The sequence below is a fragment of the Tetrao urogallus genome (genome assembly GCF_951394365.1).
Source record: "Tetrao urogallus genome assembly, chromosome: 6".
Classification (NCBI taxonomy): Eukaryota; Metazoa; Chordata; class Aves; order Galliformes; family Phasianidae; genus Tetrao; species Tetrao urogallus.
The window spans coordinates 25878872-25903867 of record NC_136819.1 but is presented as its reverse complement, the minus strand read 5'-3'; the positions used below and the strand labels follow the sequence as shown (position 1 = coordinate 25903867).

Here is a 24996-nt window from a genome sequence, read left to right as displayed (position 1 = left end):
CTCAGTGGCAGTCAGCACTTAAATGGGATCTAGGAGCTACCTGCTGGTAGCACAGGTGAATTGCCTTTACCTGTGCTCCCGTGGCTGACTCACTGCTTGCCTCAGGTGGTCAATCAGAGGCTCAGGCTGTGACCAACAGTTCCCCTACAGTTTCCATAGCATTCTGTATCATTGTTTTAAATGCAAAATTCCATAACAAAATAAAGACTTAAATCTTAAAATCTAGTACTTTTATTGAAGTGTTATAATGGCATACAAAATACAGTGTATTATCAACATACCTCTAAAAATGAATAGAGGTTCTAAAGCCAACAAATTTGCACTGAAGATAAAGGCTCAAAGAGTCTGTCAACTATTTCAAAGAGGAACTCTCTAACAGTCCCCTCAGCAGTTGACTACTTACAAGCTACCGCTCAGCCATTTATCATCTGTTTTTGTTTTCAATTAGTTGGAAAACACTGAACTACAATGTCAAACATAAATACAACTATCTACAAAATCCCTGTTAACTTAAGGCACAACTGTGTTGCAGTTTCCACAGGAGACTGGCATGGCAGTTCTTTAAGCAATTATCTCACATGAAGAACAATATCATTTGTTAGGTAGATAAGCCCAAGTCCAATTCAGCAGTACTGCAAACGCTGTCAGAATATACTTCTTTTTGCACTTCTCTCCACTGCAATATTTGCTCAGTCAGCTCTTCCAAGTCTGTCACCAGCACTTCTGTTTTTGTCAAAGCAATGTCCTGAAGCAGAAGAGGATGGGATTTAATCTCCACACATCCTATCAATCTAGCAGGAAACAAAAAGATGCTAGGCAACAAAACAGCACTGAATTCTTAATGCTGGAGGAGATGAAAGGCTCAATTATTATTATTTTTTTGCCACTCACCAGATTCTTCATGAAAGTTGGTACCTGAGGGATCGTTTTTACAGTCTGCAAATGGTTTTCCAACTTCTCAATGAAAGTCACAGCCTCAGTCAACAACTCCACTACATACCTGCAGCCAAGAATGAATTCTGAAGTTGTGCAAAACAATGCAGGATTTAATACTTGCAAAGTCTTAACTCTTTTCCCTGCGGGTTTTCTTAGTCCTCCAGTTTTATTTGAGTTCCTAGTCATCTAATTAACTTCTGTGCAATTACAATTCTTCTGCAACTCTCAGCAACGTGTAGGGCAGGAATTACAGAAACAAGTATGCACTTCACTAACAGGACTAGATTTTTAGAGAAGGACTAGTTTTAAAGCATGTACTACGTAAATCTGAGAATCATCCACACATTTATTCTGCGCAAGTCATAATGGAAAAACACCAAAGCTGAAATAGTATTCTTACCTATGCAGAAGCATAATGAATCAAGCATTTTACACACTCGTTTGAAAATACATATTTTTCATTGTGTAATATTCAGAAGACAAATCAACTAAGCAAACTGTCACAAAAAATAATTATCACTACTGTTCCATGAATTTAGCAGTTAATAGAATTTTAGCTTTTAGCTTTGGTCCTGCTATCATTTCACCTTTTACTGATGTGAATTAAAGTATATGATGTTTACTGCCTATGAGTTACAATTAATTTTGACTCAATCAAACAAACAAGTATTATTTTTTATATGCCTACTTGTGGAAATCAGCCTTAATAGGCAGCGTCTCTTGACATATGGGCTTAATCAGCCTCTGCCTAAGTCTTCTCTTCTCTTTCAGTACTGCTTCCAAGTGTCTGTTCACATCTTGCAATATCTGGTATTTTTTACCTATAAGATAAAATTGCAAAGTTGAAACTGCTGTCCTGCTAGAATAAGAGCAAAATTTCTTCAGCAGAAAGGCAGAAAAAAAATTCTGATCTATTACTCAAGACAATTTACAGTCAATAAACATATCATTACTCCAAGCTACTGGTGCTGGATTGTATAGAACTTAACATCAACACTCACCTTGAAGAAAGTCATACATACTTTTTAGAGACACAGCTTTATGACTGCTTTGCATTTTATGTAACTCTAAGTAAACCCACTTCTTAACCTATACCATATGATAACAATTTTACAGTGTACTTCACTATCAAAACACATTATTAGCAAACTAGAATCTTTTTAAGCATCCATCAAGACAAAATGGAAAAAGCAAGAAAAATAAAATAAATTAATCCTTATGCTCCCAAGAAAAACTAAAGAAAAACAAACAAAAAGCCCTAAATAAATAAGCAAACAAACAAACAAGGTAATTCTAGGGGCCTACAGATGGAGCAGAAATGCGTGCATCAGGTTACTGGAAAATCAGCAAAGCAGCACACAGCTTAAGGGAAGGAAAACAAATCACTGATGATTTCGGAACTCCCAATGCTCCACTGAATTTGGGAAGCTGAAGACACACAGACACATATGATTACAAATATATACACCCACACCCACCCCTTCTACTTTAAGTCATTTTGATGAGATTCAAATATTATGCAAGCATTCTTCTGGAGGAAGTTAACAAAACACCTGTCACCTTTAACAAACTATGCAGTGAAAACAGCTGCAGTCTCTTCTAGAAGCATGATGAGCACTATGTAATCAGATGAAACAGTCTGCTGATACGCACCTTTAAGACTCTTGGTGTTTTTACAATACAACCACACTTACTTAAATAAAAAGGATGAACTATGTCTGCTGTCTCCAGCTCCAATTGCAGAAGTTCAGTTTCCAGTTTCTTCTACAACAACAAAAATAAAATAAAAATGCATCTTAAACATATTTTTTGTCTCTCTTTAGGTGGGAAGAAGAAAGGGAGGGAGGATTAAGAAGGGAGATGGTGCAAGTGTGAGAAAAAGCTTGATCACATGCATGACAGCATGCTATCAAGCTCTCTCAAGTTTTAGATTCTGTTTTTGATTAATAGGAAGACAGTTTAAAAAGAACAAACCAAACACCACCAGCACACAAAGACAAGAAAATCACTATTTGGTGATGTATTGGGAACTTCTGCTTCAAAAGACAGATTCTGCAACTCATTCCTAAAACACAGATGCTTACAAGTCCTACAAAGCAATTCCATAATCCAGATCCTGCTCAAGAACCTCACAGCCCAAGCTTTCTCCCTTTGGAGAAGACAGTTCTGTGGTCTTGATTGTCTTAAGCTGAGAGAGAACCTCTCAGGAGAATCTTAGCTTTAATTATTTTTAACAATAAATGAGCACAAAAGCAACAGGTATCTTCCTGTGGCAGAAAATTCAGGTCATTTTGGCTAGACAGGAAAAGACTGAAGAAAGTACAGAACAGAACAATAAAGTCTTTCAGGACACAGAACTGCTCCTTTGCAAGCAAGGACAAAAATTATTGCTTCACTCACAGCACATTGAACATTTGTCAGAGACGGCACTTTGTAAGCATAACCTTTCAGCAAGAGGCTACACAGCCACTCTACCAGGAGCTGAAAGTGTCCTTTCTTTCTGCCAGTCATATGGGGTAATGCCAGTTAATTCATTCTCCAAAAAGTTAAAAGCTGAGTTTGTCACACTTTTGCAGTAACTGCTGGAGTTTACATGACACAATTCAACAGACACAGTCTGCATACTAGCAAGCAAATGCTCAGAAAACATCACCATAAAATACAAATCAACAGACAACTCAGGCAGTAGGAAGTGACTAAGGTTACCTTTTGCTAACCAAGAAAATGGTCCAGTTGCCTATAAAGAAACACATTTTTGGGGAATGTAAGCGACCTACAAACTCTTATTTGTTCTTCAGTTCCTACAGAAAGGTAACACTTCAAAGACACAAACTGCTACATCTTTCCAGTTACACTGAGAACTTATTTAATCATTTCACTCTTTGTTTTATGTCAGGTAAGCCTCCAGAACACACACACATTTGACAATGGCACACTGCAGTCTGATGCCTCATTAGTGACATGTATTACTTGTACAGATGAGGTGTTAAGTGCACGTTGACAGAAGTGGAGGCCGTATGTACCTCATTGATTTCTGCTCGAATCTTCGCCATTTTTTCCCTCTCTGAAAACCTCACAAAGCATTCAAATTCTTCACAGGCTAAATCCAATGTCTCCTGTGAAAGGAATGCAACGTGAAATGGCACAGTCAGCGGCACAAAGGCAAATTCTCAATATTGACTTTTAATAGTCTAAACTTACCGTTAGCCTATCACCCTGAGAGACAGAGTTAATTTCTTTCAAACAACTAATAAAACACAAGCGTTACTTTGGGAACATCAGCACAAGCTAAAAAAAAAACCCCAAATCATAAAGGACTGCTCTGCGGTCACTCCCTAAGGTATTGGTTTGCTCGCTTTGAACGCCTCCGGGAACGGGGCATCACGGCTCTGCGGGCAGCTGGGCCAGCGCCTCAAAGCCCCCTCAGCGGAAGATCCTCCCTTTTAGCTGCAGAGTCGCTGGCGGGAGCTCCGCGCAGCCCCGCGCCGTACCTGGCTCACAGAGCCCTCCGCCACGCACTCCTCCAGCACGGTCGCAATCTCCGTGGGCTCGTCCGACCCCCAGGGGCCGGAGCAGGGGCCGGAGCAGGGGCCGGAGTCGGGGCCGGAGTCGCTGCCGACCGGTTCGACGCTCTGCCAGAGGCTCTGCCTCAGCCCGCCGCAGACCTGCCGTGCCTCTTGGCGGGGCCCGGGGCTGGCGGGCGCCGTTGCTGCGGAAACCAAACGGCAGCCCTCCGCCATCCTGGGCGACCCGGAAGGGGGGCGGCGGGCCGCCGCCACGGCGGGTGTGACGGCGGGCTGACAAGGTTCCGCTTCCGGAGGAGCCGGTGAGGGTTCCTGGCGCTCCAGGTTTCGAAGGGAGGGGGAAGCGCGGTGTGAGGCGGCTTAGAAGTGAACGACCCCCGCGGGTGCGGCGGGCCGCCTGACTGCGTCGGGATCGGTAAGGAGCTGCGTCGGGGCTCCCCGCGTCGCTTTTGGCTCCTGGCGGAGCTGCGGCCTGCGGCTCGGTGCGGGCTGTGAGCTGCGGGAAGTGGGTGTCAGAACAATTTTGCTTTGTGATGCAGAATTTGGTCGTGCTCCTCCATCGTAGAATAAGAGAATCTGTCTGAAAGCACCGCTCCGACTCCGTACACTCGAAGAAGAAGCGTTAGGATGGGAAACAGTGCATTGAAAGCCCACCTGGAAACAGCACAGAAGACCGGTGTGTTCCAGCTGACGGGAAAGGGACTCACAGAGGTAACGTACCTATAAGGACATGTGGCCGTTTGTCGGTGGGACTGACACTGCTGAAGAGCAGTTCCCACTTAGGTGTGGTCATAATGCACCACATAGTGTATTTCTTATAAATAGGGATGGATAATGTTATCAGAAGAATGTTTTTTTCTTCTCAGCAGAGCAGATTTTTGCTTGCACCGTCTTCTGGTTGAAGATTTGCCTGTCAGGACACTTGCAGGCTACTGATCTTATGCTTAAAAGTGAACGTACCCCAGAGAAGTAGTGGATACAGCATTGTGCTGTTAAAAAAAATAAATAAGAAAAAGGCTTGGAACTTCAGGAAAAAATGTAATTTTACAACGGTATTGCTATCTAGAAAGATCCTCCACAATTTTTCATGCTTAGATATTTGTGCTGCATTTAACTGTAGCCTGTACAGGATGTTCACACTGCTGCAAGCATCTTGGATTTCAGTATGCAGAAATCATCTTGACTTTGACTTAATGGCAGAAAAACAAAGAATATCTTTGGACTATAAATCTGCCGAAAATTCACAGGATAGCCAAAATTCAAAGCTGAAAATATATGCAGTAAAGAAATTTGTCAACTACTTTCTATACAACGATGTCTGGATATTGTGATACGTATTACAGTATGTAATAGCAATATATGTTTTTCACTTAAAGTTTTAAAGCTTATCACTTGAACATTTGAAGCTGTATCAACTGTTTAGACAGTGTATCTTTTTTCTTCACCCTAGTTTCCTGAAGACCTGCAGAAGCTAACAAGCAACTTAAGGACAATAGATTTGTCGAACAACAAAATAGAGCTCTTGCCACCACTCATTGGAAAATTTTCCCTTTTGAAGAGCCTTGTTCTAAACAACAACAAACTGAGTATGCCTGCTAATTAATATCTCCACAGATTTTTAAAGTAGTACCTGCCTTCTCTGATCAGAAACTAAATGTAATGGTTTAACTCTCACAGGATATAAATGGGAAGCTTAGTCATGTAAACTGAAATCTTTGGAATTCATGTACAGGAAAAAATCAAACCATAAATTCTGCAGTACTAGTTGCCAACTTAGTTGTATTATCATTTTTACAATAACATGTAAGTACAAAAACTGTATAGTTTCTGTGCTGTGACTTGCCTGATCTGAAAGTTTAACAGTGTCAGGTGGTTTAGTATTTGCTTAGAAAACAGGTGCTGAAGATTGCCTGTAGAGAATGTTGTGGGCCACTGATTAGTTGTTGCTGCTGCTTTTGGACAAACATGAGTGGAAGGTCAATAAAATTCAGGTTATGTTTATGCTATGAGAGATGCAGTTTTCTGGATGATAAACAAAATTTTTGCCCCTTTATGGAAAAATTAGGCTGAAGTGAAGAAGCCTTTTCTTTTTTTTTCTATTTTTTGCTTGTTCATTGTGTATTAACTGCCTTTTTTGAAAAACAAATGTAATTTACAAACCTCTTTGTTTCTGTAGTGCAACTCAGGAGTGTTACAGGTTAGACACATGTAGATAGAGTGAGGATGAACTGTAGCAGTGCTTACCTGTTGAGGCTTCTCTGCTGGTCTGATACAGTACAGCTTATTTGAGAATTTACTACTGAGTGAGTGGAGCAATACCTTTAAACGGCTGCAGCAGATCTGAGGCTATGAACTGTGTGGTAGATGAAATGCCATAGAATACGTTAGCAAATGGGCTGGTAGAGAGTATAATTTATAGCATTCAATCCTCAAAGCAGCATTTTCAGCTTATGGGTTGAAGGTCTGTCTTGTCTGGAGATTATTTTTAAGATATTTTTAGAAGATGTTTAGAAAGCACATCTTGTTAGCGAGTTTAAGTTTCTATCAGGGATCAGTGCTTTCATTGGAAAACGTGGAAGAATCCTTTGGGAAATTACTGTAATAAACCACTGTTGTTCATGCAGAAATTTGACATAAATGGTTACAGAAGTTTACTGTTCGTTTTTTAGGTCATCTCTTTGTTGTGTGATTTATTTTTAGCTGCTCTACCTGAGGAGCTGTGTAGACTGAAAAAACTGGAAACATTGCATTTGAATGGCAATCACTTGAGGCAGCTACCAGCTGCATTTGGACAACTTTCAGCTCTCAAAACTCTGAATCTTTCTGGGAACCAGCTTCGGACTGTGCCTACACAACTTTGTGGTCTTCGCCACTTGGACGTGGTGGATCTTTCCAAAAACCAGATCCAAAATGTACCCGACAGTGTGGGAGAACTGCAGGCCATTGAACTCAATTTGAATCAGAACCAGGTCTGGTAACAGATGTTATAGGCATGTGGATGTGGGACTCAGTTGTTTATATTAGACATAGTTTGTCCATAGACCATAGGCTGACACAATCAAAACTTTAGAGCTAGAAGATGCACCTCTTCTACACAGAAGAAATGAGGCATCATAACTCCAATTTGTGTACTAATACATTCAACTGACTGATTTTAACAGCTAACATATCCTGAATTTAATTATATAGAAAATATTTGGACAGATACTGAGCAGGAATCTGCCTACTATTATAGAAGAATATAAGTTTCATTATAGAAGAATATAAGTTTTTGGCTTTCTTTAAACATTATTATGGCTTATGTACTGCTAATTAGTCATTGTTAATGTAATCTATATTTGCAAAATGATATTTGTTCCATATCAGTCTGAAGCACAGACCACTTGAAGTAATCATGGATAGCTAACATTCTAATCCCATTTTTTAAAATTCCTACCAGATTTCCCAGATCTCAGTGCAGATCTCACACTGTCCACGTCTCAAAGTCTTGCGTTTAGAAGAAAATTGTCTAGAACTTAGCATGCTTCCTCAGAGTATCCTCAGTGATTCCCAGATCTCACTGCTTGCAGTTGAAGGCAACCTCTTTGAAATCAAGAAACTCAGAGAACTGGAGGGTTATGACAAGGTTTGTATATAGACATACTTTTTTTTTTTTTTTTTAAAAGAAGCTTCTGGTGAATTCTTTAGATATGACTGCAGAACAACTGGAAGCATCATTAACTTTAATATCAGTTCACCCTTAAAACCCTTTAGTTAGACTTCAGCATTTGTAAGGTTTCTTAGTCTAGAGTATCAATCCATTACAACAGATGATAGAAGAAGGTTAGATTTATTAAAGTGTTGTTTAAATGTCTTTTTTGTTTTTCTTTGTAGTACATGGAACGGTTTACAGCTACAAAGAAGAAGTTTGCGTGATTTTGTTCTGGTTGTGTGTATCCCTGGTAAGAAGTTAGTGACTGAGCCACCCACTTCACTGACATAAACCAAGACTGATAAAGGAGATTAGAGTATCCTCTCTATTAGTTGCATACAGTCGGTAAGACCACATTGAATAAACTGGAACTAGAGAGCACAGGTACTGTACTGATGAACCTGCCTAGGGGCCAGTTTTCTTTTTGAGCCGCTATAACTTTTTAACACAGTACACATTCTCTGTTGTCAGGGCTCATTCTTCCATAGAGAAGGGGAAAGAGTATTCCAAATTTGCCAGTTTCCCTTTGTCAGGAAGCTATTGATTGATTTCTAAGAGAATTATTTCTCCTAGAATCACTTTCCATGATAGTACATGGAAGTTTTGCTTTCAAAGCAGATTCAAAACATTGTATATTTTGCAGTAAGCTCTTCTACAGTAAACTCTTCTACAGAGAACTTCCACAGATGTTTTAGTTCTTAACTTATACAAATTTTTCTATGAAGCACAGATAGTTATAGCTAATTTTTATTAACTGGCTCTAGTAAACAAATGACTTGAACATTCTTCATTCATACTTCTCTGTATAGACTTTCTTTTCTCATAAGCAAGAATTGCACTACAGTCCTCTACTGCTTGAGCTATGTCAAATAAAAATGAAGTTCACCTTCAGTGTATTCAGTAAAAACGTATACTGCTGGAAAATATCCTTGCACTGACTCTTAGTGAAAGTCTTAGCTGTCTCCCTACTGCTGCTGCCTTACTACCAAAAGCACCTAGACAGAATTGAAGATGTATGCAATTATTTAACTTATTCTAAAGAAGGAAGTGTACTTGTTTATTTTAGTAAAATGTTTTCAAAAACTCATTTCAAGCTTTATTTGGTGTACCTGCTGTTGTCACTTTTACCAGTAGTATTAAGCTGTCCTACAAACCACCACTTCAGATACACTGTTTCATCAGTTGCTGTTAACAGTTGTACTTCAACCCTTTGAAAAAGCAGAGAAGTCAAGTAAGTCAACACTTAGGTAGCAATTAAGTTAACATGCACAAAATAGCAAAGTAGGAACTGTACTAGGTGCATTTCTTAGCAAACGAAGATGGATGCACCTCTTCCTAATCAGATGGTCTTCCAGTCTCACTGCATATAGTTATTGTTTTATGCATAACCTTTCATACTTGTGGTAAGAAAGGCATTTAGACATTCAACTCCTTGAAGGTGCAGGTGTGAAAATTATATGTAGTCAATGTGTTATGCCATCTGCAACTAAGGAAAATGAAGTGACCTCTGTGCCAGTGTTTTTCCTCAATATACTAATCTTAATTGTAGTTATCATTTATTTTATAAGATGCTTAGGAATATTGAGTTCCCTGGTCCCGTTGAAGTTTTGTTTCATTCTTACACTGTAATACTTTTTTTTTTTTTTTTTTTTTTTTTTTTTTTACAGTATTTCGGGGAACATCAATTAATGATTTAAAGGATGGGTATGATCCATCATTAAACAGGTGTCATGACCTGCAAGTTCCCCAGACTATGAGTGCATAAAGATTGCAATGGTAGACTTAGAGAATTCTATAATATGCAAGAACAGGTGTTTTATTTCTTAGTTTTTAATTACTGACTACTACTATTTACCACCACTTAAGCAAGTAATTAATAAAGCACATATGTTATTTCAAGCATTACCAGCCTGCTGTAATACTTGCCAAATTGCTCTCAGGACTGAGGGTAGTTGATGAAGGACAAAGTTTCACTTCAGAGATGATTTGCATTGTAGAGTCCAGAGTCAGCCAGGTGTTCAGACTCCAAGGTCTTGTCTATCCCTTAGATCTCAAATAGAGATGTTCTCTCAGGGGAGTAATAAGAAAGAAGTTCCATTTTGAGTAGACAGCAAGATATTTTTGGTTGGTAAGGACACAACTACCTGCCACTGCTAGCTTTTGTTCTCCTACCTGTAACTGCCACATTTGTTTTTAGTTTCTTGCTTTCCTAAAGCTTCTCCCCTCCCCTTTAATGAACAAGCAAAAACAGTACCATTCTCTGATTAATTTCCACTTTTTACCTGTTCTTACAGTTTGTTTTTATAGTTATCAGAGCTACCCCATCCCTATCTGAGGCTCTCAGGTACCTAGAGAGATCAAGGATGGTACAGATTCTTGGGCTAGTAGTTCCTTGTCTGACAGACATCTTCTGTTAGTATTGCTGCCATTATAACCAGGCTGGCGACAGCAGGAACCAGTCTCCACTTAAGGACTTCCCCATTCCAGGTGCTATCTTAAACAAGAAGTAACTGACAGGAAGACAGTGCTTACTATACTGCTTTGTTTTGCATGTCAAAATAATTGCAAGGCCAGATAATCGGAAACTTGTTCCTCTATATTAATAAACTCCACAGATGACAACTTGCAGAAATTTAGCAGTGAATAGGTTAAGCCTCAAACTTGTTTCAAGTTCAGCTCCTTTCAGTTGATACCTGAAATCCAATTTGAAGCAGAAGCTTTCTTCCTACAGACTTGCAGTGCTTGAGACACCCACAGACCAAACCCCCCTTCATTTTAGCAGATTTCCCAATGCATGGGACAGGAGCAACTGACCTAACAGTACAACAGGATAATTTATCATTAATATCATGCAGTTTGCAATACTATGCTGTGGATCTGTGGGTGCTTTTTTTTTTTTTTTAAAAACTGAAAATACTTGTTCTCAGGCATGCTGCTCCTCTTAAGCTTAAGTTTTGTTTATCAGCATTCTTTGTCTGAGACTTGTCAAAGATTTGTATGCAGGAACAGAAAGTAATAGGTATTAGGAAACAAGAGCATCAGAATACTTGAAAAAGTGACAGTTGGCACTGCCATAAAAAAAATCTCAGTGGTTTTGAAATATTTGAGATACTATGTCAGTATTTCTGTTGTCTATGTGATTGCCAGTACATTTAGAAACCTTTCAGTTACTCATGGCTAGGCTCTTCTGCTACCTTGGAGTTACAGCACCTACCAGAAGTTTCATCAAGCAAAGGGAAAACACCATGAAAAATACTAAATGCTGCCAAGTTAGTCTTGAACTATACAAATCTGTATCAAAATAGAAGGGGATTTGTTTCAAGAAAAAAATTTCATGTTCTAGGTCACAGTAATGAATGTGTTCAAGTATAGAATAGCATCCAGTTCAGTGACGCTTCATCACTACACTTAATCTATCAATAGTTTTACATCAGCAATTTCTGTTTTCCCTTCTCCTTATGCAAAAGGATTTTATTTCCATGCACAAAAATACATCATTTTACTTTGGAAATTACTGAGTTAGAAGTTAAATGAACTGATTGTAAACTAGGGTATTTTATTTCATACTGATTTCATTTGCTCTCCAATTTTTTTTTTAGCTGCATAAATATACAGTTTTCATCTGTTTATTCAGTTAGTATTTAGATAAAGTACTGTTGCTTCAAGTGCAAAGGCAAATAAGCAAATTTTTTCCACAGCAAAGCCTTTACAGAGGAGAGAGTTTTGCAAGCTACTGCACAAGCAATATGTACTGCAGCTCATATAAAGCTACCTGTCAAAAACCTTACTCACTTTTCACCAAGATGTAGGCTAGCTCAAATTTCATAGTATACCATGAATTACTGTATAAATATGCCTAAAGGACATCTACAACACATTCAGAATAATTATATACTCCATTTGTCCAATTCTTAAAAATTTATTTTTAACCTAGCTCTTAGTAAAAATATGCTAGGCAGCCCAACTTTATATGAGAAATGATTCTTCCAAGCCATTTCTGGATACCACTATTCTTTCTTGCAGCTCAGAACTGTTTCAAATCTGTAATCCTTCTATCCTTAAGTGCATTCTGACAATCTGATGTTACAATATCAGAGAAAATACTATTTTAAATAGCTTTTCAAGTGCATTGCCAAAAAGTTAGATCTCTGTATTTCATCTACTGGATCCTTGCTTGATATCTGTTACTAGTATTCATCATCTTGAAGAGTAGTCTCATTTCTTATCAGTCCTTCAAAAAAAGATGGACACATCTGATAGATTGACATTAGGTGATATTGTCAGTTATGCCAGAATGGAAACTGAATTGTTAAAAAAAAAAAAAAAAAAAAAAAAAAGAGATCTTTTCCTCTCTTTCCAGCCACCTCCCTTCCTGTGTTAGCATCAGGGTTTCTATGAAATAAAAATAGAAGGGAAACTTCCTATTTGCATAACAGCAGCAACTAGTTCTGCCAAGTTTTTCAAGGACAGGAAACTAAACAAAGACATTTCTAAATAAGACAAAATAGTTCTAAAACACATTCAGTTATAAAAGTATGTATTTTGTGCACAATATGCAGTTTAACAATCAAAAGCAGAAACTGTAAACCTTCATTCTTAATAGTATTCAGAAATATAAAGATGTACAAGTTTTGATTACATCCCACAAACTCAGAAAGTAAGCATCTATTCTACAGATAACAGTAAGATGATTCAAGAAGCAGACTGCATTGTTCATTTACATTAAAGCACCAGCTCCCTGACAGGTTTGGCTCTTGCTGCATCAGAAAATATTGATACTTACATAATACTCAAGCTTAGAGTTATTTCGTTGTGTGATATTCATTGCAGTATTAAGATTCTGTGTACCAATCACAACAGTCTCTCATCCAATTTGTGCTTAATGCTCAGGGAAGATCAAGAACATAGACTTGTCATAGCAAGGAAAAAAAACATTTCAAGATGCTACAGAGCAGCCTTGCACTGTTCTAAGTACAATAAGGCAAATGCTTTAGTTTTCTGTTCCAGGAGATGATCACAGGTAATGCATGCTTTGCTTTCGTGATCAGCAGCAAATATTCCTTCAGTTAACCTGAAGTTTGTAGGAAGGAAAACAAGACGACCACCCCAAAAATGTCACAAATTCTAATCCCTGGTGCTTTCCCACACAAAAGGTTATAAGAATATCATATAGTAAAATTATAATAAGTACTTTTTTGCTACTTGTGTTTTTAAGCATTAACAATAGGAGCTTTTATAATTCATTATCTTTCCAAGAACCGTCAGAAGCCAATATCTAGCATTTAAGTAACCAGACCCCATAAAATTGGTGTCTTACATAAGAACATCTATCACTGGCCAATTCACCACATGCAGCAGCTCCATCCTTTGGTTAGTTGTTTTCTTTGATTTTTGTTTAATATCAGGTTGTACTGGGAGCAAACTGAGAATATACTAGTTAATATACTATACACAAATTGTATTTCTACTGGAAATCAGAAATGTTACATACATTCATTACATCTCCATTTCAGCGGTTACTGTAATCTCTTTAGCCCGAGGATTTACTATTAATAGTTACAAGATACCTGTGGACTGTCAAAAGCCCTGGGAATAAATCTGGGTATATTGGAAGCGGAAAAGCATTTTGGTTTGACTACAGAGATGACAGCTGTACCTCCACTCAACTGGTCTTCTATTCTGCAGCAGAATAGGAACTTTTTAGTTTTAAGCAACTGAGATCAAGTATTTCCAGCTGCCAGTCCCAAGGCCTGAAATAATAAGCTAGTCAAGAATCTATTCAGAACTAGTTTATTTGGAACTAGCAAACAGATCCTACATACATGTACTGCTTCTTCCAGACCCGTGACAAAGTAGTATCATAACAAGATGATCTTTGCTTTTGGTAATTTTAAAAAGCTCCCCTAAAGTCACTGCTGAGGACAAACCATACTCAATCTCAGTCATTCTATTTCAATGGAGAAAGGCCTGAACTGAACTTCAGCAACAACTAGCCAAAACAGAATACAATATGGGATATGAGAAAGCTGCATGCTTTTCTATTCTGTTTCTATTCAGATCCTTCCAGTTAACATGCATTAAACACTTCAAAGCTAACTTTCAGACTGTGGACACAGTTTTCTGTCAAATAAATGCTTTGGGGATTTTTTTTTGTTTTGTGATCTACTCACATGCACATAGGTTTTAGATCAGATATATCAACACATACCACAAACATTACTAGAAAAACGGAGCATTGTTTCCTAGTCATAACTTCCAAATGTCAATTTACAGTAAAGAAATGGAAATCTGTATACCCCTCCAGTTAGCTTTACATTAAAGTTTGCGTGTTTAAGAAGTGTTTTTAAAGCCCTCAACCCAGAAGTAGTAATTAGTGGGCTATTGAATTCTGTAGTCCATAAGCCCAACCTCAAACCAGTTGTGGTTTGAACTGTGAAACTGTGGTTAGCCTGCTTAGAGATATAAGTCGAACAATACTCACCAAGTCCCTATTTCATTGAAGACACTCAAGTTATGAGGTATTTCAAACAGTGCAAAGTGCCCTCTCCAGCTTTCCACAACTGTGAATTCACATTACCCTGCTTATTCAACTTCAGTAATGAATTGTATTTTGGATGCAAGAAAAGAGACTGGGAGGGGGAGTAAAACATGCAAGGAGGTTCTCAAAGCCATGACACTTCCAGCCCTGAGCAGTTTAAGAAAGTGAAGGCAAATGAGTAGAAGAAAGTTACGTTGACTACTTTCTTTGAGTAAAAAACCATGTTTACATGAATTAAAAAAAAAAATCCCTATAGAAAAGGTAGATTTCATTTTTTCCCAGCCCCCTCTTATTTCAGAGTAGAGAAGTTTCACAGATCCATGAGTATGGTGGCTTGAAGATGGAGAGACAGTGTCACTGAACAACTACAATAGGTTCTAATTGTCAATGAGTTTCTTCGCTCTGATGTTGGCTTGCTCAATGCGATCTCTATTTGTATCTGCCTGAAAAAGACAAGTTTATAGGTCATTTGCAAACCACACACAAAACAGTTTAAGAAATCAAACTGACACAAACTCCTGAGTTGCAGTATTATCATGGTAAATATAAAGGAAGCCTTTTTTTTTTTAAGTTAGATCTTATATAAAATATTGATTTGAAAAGGTAGGAGGCCACAATATATTTCATAACGTGTTTTTAGAAATAGCTGATTTGAAAAGGTAGCTACACCATACATTTTAATAGCATATTTTTAGAAATAGTTGTTGAACTGTTGTATCATGTGATTAGTTCTTGCATGCAAAACTGTAATAGCTTTTAGATGTGAATAGTTACCTAAGTAGCACTATACACTAGAAAGCATGCTGTAATACTATTCTGTTTTAATAAGAGACCTTCAGCAAAAGAAACACAATAACAATATGAGTAGGCTTGTCAAACATCAAAGCAGCCAGGGCCTCCACACAAAAAGGAATTGTCTCACTCTGGGAGTAGGTTGGGATGCAAGATACTCCCCTCTATCCTCATTATCTTCCAACACGCCAATATATGTCATCAAAAGACAGCTTGCCAAACTTATCTCTATCCAAGGATGAACAGATGTCCAGAAAAAAGGCCAAGTGCCAAGTGAGCAAATGTTATAATTTTCGTACTTATAAATTACTTATAATAGGTATTCTACTAAGCATGCACCCATGAAGGAAGTTCATCTAGAGAGTGAGGAAGACTACTGGATGAAGTAAAAGGCTGTAGATTGGACTGTCATAGTACTAAAAGGATGCTAGATGAGACCATGGAATAGAAGACTGGAAACCTCATAAATCACTACCTGAGATAGGTGCGTATGTTAATTATCTCACAGGTAATTGATGAGTATGTACTATCTGTGGAAATGTAATGGAGCCTGAATGCTGTGATCTTTGAAGCGCTTACTGTAGAAATATCCGCAGTGCTTCCTGGCACTGCTAATAAAGAACACCTGACCTAAGTCATAAAATTTCACTGTTAAGACAAAACCGAGATGCTGACATAAATAATATCAGCAGCATTTATGTCACACTAGCCTATGTGGCTCTGTATATTTGATATCATTAATCCTATGGGTTTTTTCAGAAAAACCTTTTGACTTGCAATTGCACTTCATTTTATAAGTACACAGCAATGTGTACCTACTTCTGCTTTTTAAAATGTCTCATACACACCATTCATTAAATTTCAGTACCCTTTATTGGAGAGACTGTTAAAAAGCTTCTATTCAGTTCAGAAGATGGGGATTCCTAAAACATGGCTAAACTTCCTCAAGTTGCCCACTGAAAGAAAGCCCCTTATAAAAACACTTATATACTATTTATCCATTTAGGGAAGTTTACCTTTAACACCAGGTTACGATGGGATGCAGAAAGATGTTACTGTCTGGGACTAACTTAATGCACAGATAAGAGTAAAATAGGTTTTTGTAGATGCACAGGAACATATTTCTCATGGACATACCTCAAGAGACTTTGAATTAAGACAAAGAATTACCTTCTGATAATAGAAAAGGACCGTGGTTTGTGGGATTTTTGTTTGTTTTTAAGAGGAATTCCAAAAGAGTCTTGCTATTATTTAACAAACAGTAACAAAAGAAACACACTATTCTCTCCCACACACCAAAAGATTACCTGGAAGCAACAGACCCTCAGTTTACTTCCAATACGTGTCAGAATGTTTCATAAGTACAAATTAATTATTTCCAGAATAAACAAGTTACCTGTACCATATTAAGACTTTTTTATTTTTAAAGATTCTTGAATTTGAAAATATTTGAATTTTCAGCTGCATAACAAAACACTAAGATCATTGTTTATATCACTACAACTACAGGACTGTATGATCTTAATTGTGTATTTTACTGCAAATGCTGGAAGATAAGAGTGAGCCTATTCTTTATCACTTCTTAGTAACAGGAAGTTGTCAACCTAGGCTGAAGGCAGAGAATACGTTTGACACTTACCTTTACATTTATCCGGTCTATTTGCTTATTCTGTGCATCAATCTCATTGCCCATATCCAAAGCCATATTTTTTAAATTTCCAAGAATGTTTCCTACTTGAGCAAGATTTTCATCCATTTCATCTTCTCTGGCATCATTTGTTATCCTTTTCAAACAACAAAAACAGAATTTCCAAGAAGAATGAACATGCTTTTCTTTATCGAAACTTCAGTATTTTTGTTATTTCAGTCATCCAACAGCTAGCTATTGAAGCCAAGGTATGTTTCTAACATTTAAAAACTACACATTCTAAGCAAACAGTCCATCAAAAGGAGAGTTTTAGATTATTCATTATTAGAAAGAAATTCCTTAGTTTAAAACAGTAGCTACTAGAGAAAATTTGAGACATCAGAAGACATTAGTTTGTCTTATAATTGTATGACAGTATTTCACTTTAAAAAAAAAAAAAAAAACAACACCAAAACATTACTCCCTGTAACTTTCATTGGAGCCCTACAGTTCTCACTGTAGAGTAAGGAAGTGCAAGATGTATGCTTTCAGTACTGTATTATTTCATTCTTGCCACCTCCACCTCCTCTCAAAGTAATAATAGTTATTCCAAATAACAGTAAAAAACTTTATTTAGCAACTTCATCTAAAATCTGTCTGAAAGAACCTTATGATTTCTGTATTTGGGATTGATAAATATGAGGAAACAAACCTTGTAATATATCCACCACTTGGTCCTCTAGAATTCTGTGTCTGCTGCTGATTCATGCTTCTTGGCTGCATGGATATCACATGATCTGCTGAGTTCTCTGTTCCATCTCCCCAGGTTGCTCTGTATGCTTTGGTAGACTCGAAGTTCTTTGTCCTACTCCATAAAAATCAGAAATCTGAACTACTCTATCAAAAAAAATGGTTTTCTGATTGAGGCTCCCCATTAATCTAGAATTGTCAGAAACACTTGTCTTGGGCCCTAAAGACAGATTTTATATGTACTAACAAGACAAAGCTTTTTATAGTTTCTCAGAATACTACAAGCATAACCAAGTTACTCTATGGACAGTCGGCTAATCTTGTCTCACACTAATATAGGCACAATACCTTCCTTAGTTAAGTAGTATCCTTTAGCAGAATAGATGAAGCTTACAACAGTATCAGGAAAGTTTATATAGTCAAGAAGTTGTATTTAGAACAAAAGTTAATCTTTAGTTGGGCATAAATACTTTTCAGGGAAGGGATAAAGAAGCTATACTACACAAGATCAATCTTACTCTCAACTGATTTGACCAACAATTTCTACATTGAAGTTCTTTTTAAAGTTAATAAAAACAGACCTGAGAAACATTTCAAAATAACACCATTTTTATACAGCTGCTTCATTCTAAAATTTACCATTATACTTTTACTTCATAATTTAAGAGCAAACAAAACAACCATAGGACACTAACATGAAGCAATCTTAAGAATCGTAGCTACAAGCTACAAGATCGTAGCTACAAGATTGGAAGAAAATATAACAGAAAAGTGATTTACATTGGGGTAACATCTCATGAACTCTAAAGAACATATTTTGAGAAGAATATTCTAATGTTCAACTTGTGTGCTGTCATTTTCATGTTTATGCTATATAATCCAGACACTACTATCACTTCCCTGCTTCACTGGAAACATGTGAAAGCCAATGTATTGTATCTTTCTTTACATCTAACTACAGGTAATTCAATATTTGTAGTGCCTTTAACATCAGTAGCCCATACTTGAAGAGGTGTGAAGTTGCTAGAATGAAGAGATATTCCCTTCTCATTCCTTTGACATTTATATAATCAAGATAGGAAATGCTTATAGGAGCTTTGGATGCCTCATCCCTGCAAGCATTCAAGGCCAGGCTGGATGTGGCTCTGGGCAGCCTGGTCTAGTGGTTGGCATCCCTGCACATAGCAGAAGGGTTGAAAGTAGACGATCATTATGGTCCTTTTCAACCCAGACCATTCTATTATTCTATGAAATATAATCTAGTATAAATACATTAAGAGAAAGTAAAGGAGTCAGCTCTCAATTCATAACAGAAAGGTTGCACCTAGTAGAATCCTGAGCTAGTTAATTCTGTGTGTATACAGCCTTCAAGATCTCCTTAGGTTTGCTGCAAATAGCTCGAGCATTATATTTTAATCTCATTCATGAGAATGTTGCAGCAGCAGGTGAGATTTTTACACTAGTCTTTTGAATTATCACAGTATTCAGTGTCAGAGGTAACAGCAAAGACCTTTTTGAGAAAAGACAAGCAGCCTGAAAAGTACTTTCTCATCTGAAATAGCTAAAAGACAGCTAGAAACAAATTGCTTAAATAAAGTATAGTTATTGAGTTACAGTTACATAGTTATAAAGTATAGTTATTGAGAACAAAACCTCTCACTGTTTTCACTGCTAGATATTTTAAGAACTTTTTTTTAAAGTTACTATGCATTCACTTTTCTCAAGTTTTGTTTCTGTAAGAGTAAGGCAATCTACACAGCTTGTCAAAGCAGCAAGGGTTCAAGTAATAGGTCAGTATTGCCACAGCTAATGCAACCCGTGATAATTGTCATTTTCTGTCCACACAGTATTACAACACATCACAGTTACAAAGAGACCTGCATGCAGATACCATGCACATGCAAGCACACATCCAACAGAAGCACTGCTTTAGACAACTGGTTAAATGCACATGCTGCACTAATAAGACTGACCTTGTCCTAAAATCCGCTTTCCCCAGTTAAATGAATACAGCTTCTCATCCTAGTCTTCATTTTTAGAAAGCAAGCATCAGTGTTAGAAGAGAACAGAGAAGAACAGTAAAGACCAGCAAACAGGTAAATCGGATTAGTATACAGATTATATGAGTACTGCCAGTATCTCACATTATCACAAAGCCTTTATAAACAAACTGATTAAGCCTAGTGAAAAATAGAAAAACCTAAACTATTGAATTAAACGCTCTGATTTACATTTTAAAAAAGCTTTGGAGATAGCCAGTTGGCAAGTATCTCAGACATTAATAAAGCATCTGATATAGCAGTAAAGACATTCATTTTCCTCTTCATGGCCCTCCACTTGCTTATCTCACAAGTTTTTCTGCATAAAATTTTCTGCTCATTTTGGTACCCAGCACTATTTCTTTTCTTGTTATTTTTGTATTTGGAATGCCATAGCCATTCACAAATTCAAAGTTCACTTAGTGCCAGTAAGTAGCTTAATTAATTTCAGTGAAATAAGACTGCCAACTACAGAAAACAAAGACTGTATGTGTGAAAATGCTTGAAGTCCATCAGCTTGATACAGTTAATATAAAATAGTAAGCACATCTATCTAGAAGGCAGAACTACCTCCTTTTTCAAGATACTAAAGCTAAAATTTTTCAGTCTCAAAGACCATATCTGTATCTATCCTAAAAAAGATTTCTGAAGTATTATTCGGTGAAATAAGTAGACTTGCTACTCCAAGGAATTTTTACCTAGTTTTATGCTACCTCTCAGCAGAATAATAAATTGGTTCTTTTAGTTTTTTTTCCCCCCAGTTACACTAAAGAGCTAAAAGCAAACAGAAACACAGAGATGACACTGAAGTACTGTGAAGCAAGTCCGCAAGAATTTGCATAGTCACTAGTGAAAGCTTTAATCTCTAAATTCAAGATCTGTTATCCTACTTTTCCCTAAAGCATTAATATATTTTTCTAAATACCTAGAAAATCACTATTGTGACTCGAAAAAGGAGAGTAAGTCTTCTTCCAAGATATTTAATTCTAACATTGAATTGTCCAGCATTCTAAGCTTTTATCTAAGTATTTAGTACATTTATATATGTATTTGCAATGTTCTACCAAGTGCATTTCAGAATCACCTAGCTTTATACAGATTAGGGTATAATTTACAGAATGATACAAAGTAGCTACATTTACAGTGAAAGGAGCAAAATCTATGGTTAGATGAAGTATGCTTTAGCTTTACTCATAGGATTATGATAGTGCATCTCTACAAACCAGGACAAACAAGCAATTGTTTTCTTTAGCTCTTATAAAAGACCACCTCTGAAAGCAGTAGCTATTGGGAATATTCTAGAACTTCAGACCCACAAACCAATTTAACTAACCTGTTACAAGGACAGACACAGAGTCCACAGCATTTGTTGAGCTCCGTCAGCGTCTTCTCAGCTTCTCTCACATCCTTATTTATCTGGTCCATGCCTTCTTCTATGCGATTTAGCTGTTCTAAAAGAGAAACAATTATCCAGAATAAATACAAACATTCACGGGCATGCTGTATATGCATTCCTTTCAAGCAGGTATCTATAAGCTTCAGTTCCATCCTTATATCAGGCTGAAATCTCATTTGCTTTCCTGCCTTCTGACATTTCTTTTGTAGAAAGAAATTAAGGAAATTGGTTTTTATTTTTACTGTATTAAAAAGTTTATTACCTTATCCTCAGAACAGCACTTTGGTTGCTGCTTTTAGAAGAAATGCAGACAGTTACAGTCACATCACAGTGGAAGGAAATTGCTTCCGTAACAGAGGCCTCATTACATTGTAACTAATTTGATTTCTTAACTACTTTATCTTAATGCTACAAGTACATAAGAGTATCCAATTAATAGACTGGATTCATTTTTTGAATCAGTTATCTAGACTGGAAAAGACTTTCTAGATCATCACACCAACCCGAGTCCCATCACTAAACCATATCCCTTAGTGTCATGTCCATGCACTTATTAAACACTTCCAGGGATGGGGACTGTACCACATCCCATGTGAGCACATTCCAATGCTTGAACACTCTCTCTACAAAAGCATTCTTCCTACTATCCAATTTAAACTTGTCCTGGTACAACTTGAAATGATTTTCTTTGTCCTATCACTTGCCATCTACTTTCACATAAAGGTCTTGAACAAGCCTTTAGTTTCCACAACACTTCAATGATAGCTTTTTTTTCTTACAGCTACAGAACTGGTCATTAGCACTGTGGGGAAGAACTCACCTCCTTGTTCATCCAGCATGGCGATAGTCTTGACGCCAACATCATGGGACTGCACAAAGAAAGTTATTTGGTGATACAAAGCCATTTCAATACATCACTGCAAGATCAGAATATCTCCAAAATAAGTTTGACAAGTCAGACAAGTTTGTAATAAAATACAGTGCTATGAAATAGCTTCTATAGTAAAGTTACACTAATTTTCAAATTTGATCTTGTTAGGCTGACAACGTTCTTACCTGTTATGCCATATCACTTAGGATTTTTTTTTTTTTTACTATTATTAAAACAAGATAAAAATTGATTAGAATACTTAAGATTGAACTATGTCAAGGTCAAGCTGAAAAAAAAAAAAAAAAAAAAAGAAAAACAAAACCTAGCCATATCTTGTTTTAATAAGCAGCATTTAGTTCATTCTTTATCCCTACAGCTTTCAGTAGAACTGAAAAAAACTTTTAGTCCTGGAAGTCACAAGTGAAAGTAAGTAATTTTGAAAAACCAATAAGACAAACCCTGGAAAACCCTTGTCGGGAATTTAGAAGGTATCAGGAAGAAACTTGCCCATCACTTGGCAAAAACAAATTGTTAGTGAGGGACATACCAAGCTACAGCTCTTCACTGGCTCAAAGTCTTCAGTTTAGCAAACAAGTTTACACCCACGTTTTACAGTAAACTTGCAGCTCAGAACTGTGGTAAGCATTACTTAAGCTTCTAAGAATTGCCAAAATGCGACACCAGAAGATACAATCTTGTTGCATTGTGTGTTTTTGACATCCATGTTTGAGAGGAATTCATTAGGCCGTACTAAATCAAGCATCCTATTGATAACAGCAGCATCTTTGTTCCACGCAGTCTGCTACCATCTGGATGCGAGTGTAGGTTCTAAAGCAGTACTGATTAAACTCTCATTTGTAGGATTAATGTTCTCATTTGTAGGATTAATTTTTAACTAATCTCACATAGACAAGAAGTCATCTCATCTTCTGGGCTAGAAGTAGTCATTAGCTTTACTGCTCAGTCTCTGTATTCCCATTTGCCCACAGCATGCACAAGTACTAGCAAAAGTCTCAACTGAATCACATAAGCTTTATTATCTCTAACAGAATTGATTCTCTAGGGATCTGCTCTTCATTATGCATTTCTGAAAATAAGAAGTAAGCTTTCTATAGGTTGGGGTTTTTTTTTCTTTTTTTTTTTTTTTTTTTTCTTTTTTTTTTTTCTTTTACAATGGGATACACAAGTCATAGAAGCATAGAGGAACTCACTGATAGTATCATCCAGATAGACCCGAAATACAGATTTGTTTCAGGTAATGGACAAGGGTGTTAAGAGTTTCCTTATCATACCTAACTGCTTTTAAAAAAATAACTAGGGAACAGATGGTAAGAAGGGATAAGCAGAAAACTTTTGTGTAGGAAGAAGCAAAAGCAGTGCTGCTCTCTGCTACCCTGCCACACCCTACTAAGCACTAAGGGATAGAGGGAAAAAAACATTAATTGTTTTGAGAACTAAGCAATGAAGCAGCCAAAGCCATCTGTGACAGATGAGTGTTTACAACTGATCTGAAACATCTGGAGATTTGACCATTTTGCTTAGAAGAACAGTCAAAAATACAATATTCATTTTGCGACTCAAGCCTAATGGCTTTCACATTATATGAAGTCATTGTAACTCGAATGTCTCAAAAAAAAAAAAAGTTTGGGAAAAAGAAAAAGCAATGAAGATCACTCTGTGAGAGATAGAATGTTTCTGCTTATTCAAATTTATACATCCCTAAGGAATTCAAAAGCTTTTCCTTACCTCAATGGCCAAGCCAAGAATTCTCCTTGTGCTTTCCAAAGACTAGGAAGAAAAGAATGTTATGAATGTATTAACAGCATATATCAGTCCTAGAAAAAGTTACTTATCAGTTCATTGCAGTAAATCAACTAGTTTACATACTGGCAGGGTCACAAGCCCTTCCAATATTCAGCTATAAAAACCTAGTAGGCTACATCTGTGTTGTTTTTTGGTCTTTTTTTTTTTTTTAAAGTTCTCCCCAGTGACTAGTAAACTCTTGCCTTTCCAGAATTCACTAGTACTCTGCTTGTCCCAAGTGAAAGTCTAAGTAAAAATACATTTACTTCTCCTTTTATAAAACTCACCAGAAAGGAATTAGATGCATGAAATAGCAAGAGGATTAGGAAGGGCACTCAACCTGTATTTTCTCAGCAATCAGGACTAGGTAATGAGTACTCAGTCAAGCGGGTGGCCTTACAATTGAGAAGTTTAAAATTCATTGTTACTTTCAGGAATAGCCTCAGCTTCAGTACTTACCAAGAGAGTGATTGGAAACATTCTGCTATATCCTTGCAGAACCATCACTCTAGATTGTCTTTAAAGGATAACATAATCTTGCCATGTAACTGCTCTAACCCCATGCAGATTCTTAAAATACTTACCTCATCAGTGACCTGGTTGGCCTTCAGCTGAATTTCTTCAGGTGATAGTTCAGCCATGATGAGGAGCTATCACTTGCAAGTAATCAAATTAAAGAGAATCTTCACACTGTAAATAAGAGATACCAGTTCAACGTTAGAACTACTTCAAGTATTCATACTGTACAAGTCACAGAATCACAGAATTGAAGTCCAAACATCATTTTTCACAGCACAACACATGTTCAGAAGGCACTAGGAATTGTTCTGCTAATATGCCTGTACTTCTCTTCTGATGCTCCTATTTGGACACCTGAAGCATTCTGCCTGTTGTGAAGCAAAACAGTCTACAGTGGTGGTTCACATTTTCAATTCACACTTGCTATGGTAACTGACCTCTGTGGGTAGAAGCCAAACAAAAGCACTCATTACACTTTGAGGCAAATGTTCTGACTATCTTGTAGCTGTA

The 24996-nt window shown here is 37.1% G+C and overlaps 3 protein-coding genes across 3 annotated transcripts; 1 reads left to right on the top strand and 2 right to left on the bottom strand.

The window, feature by feature from the left end:
• Positions 1 to 598: 598 nt before the first annotated feature.
• HAUS2 (HAUS augmin like complex subunit 2) lies at positions 599 to 4676 on the bottom strand (the record flags this gene model as incomplete). The annotated part of the gene is made up of 6 exons (XM_079537445.1): positions 599 to 745; positions 892 to 1000; positions 1625 to 1757; positions 2631 to 2700; positions 3960 to 4052; positions 4428 to 4676. 6 exons carry the CDS (start codon positions 4674 to 4676, stop codon positions 599 to 601), a joined length of 801 nt encoding a protein of 266 aa, XP_079393571.1.
• Positions 4677 to 5087: 411 nt separating this feature from the next.
• Positions 5088 to 8375, top strand: LRRC57 (leucine rich repeat containing 57; the record flags this gene model as incomplete). The annotated part of the gene is made up of 5 exons (XM_079536855.1): positions 5088 to 5171; positions 5911 to 6046; positions 7161 to 7429; positions 7900 to 8085; positions 8334 to 8375. 5 exons carry the CDS (start codon positions 5088 to 5090, stop codon positions 8373 to 8375), a joined length of 717 nt encoding a protein of 238 aa, XP_079392981.1.
• Positions 8376 to 15066: 6691 nt separating this feature from the next.
• SNAP23 (synaptosome associated protein 23) lies at positions 15067 to 24608 on the bottom strand (the record flags this gene model as incomplete). Its single annotated transcript, XM_079537564.1, has 7 exons — positions 15067 to 15132; positions 17121 to 17265; positions 17821 to 17973; positions 21231 to 21348; positions 22114 to 22162; positions 23911 to 23952; positions 24552 to 24608. 7 exons carry the CDS (start codon positions 24606 to 24608, stop codon positions 15067 to 15069), a joined length of 630 nt encoding a protein of 209 aa, XP_079393690.1.
• Positions 24609 to 24996: the final 388 nt, after the last annotated feature.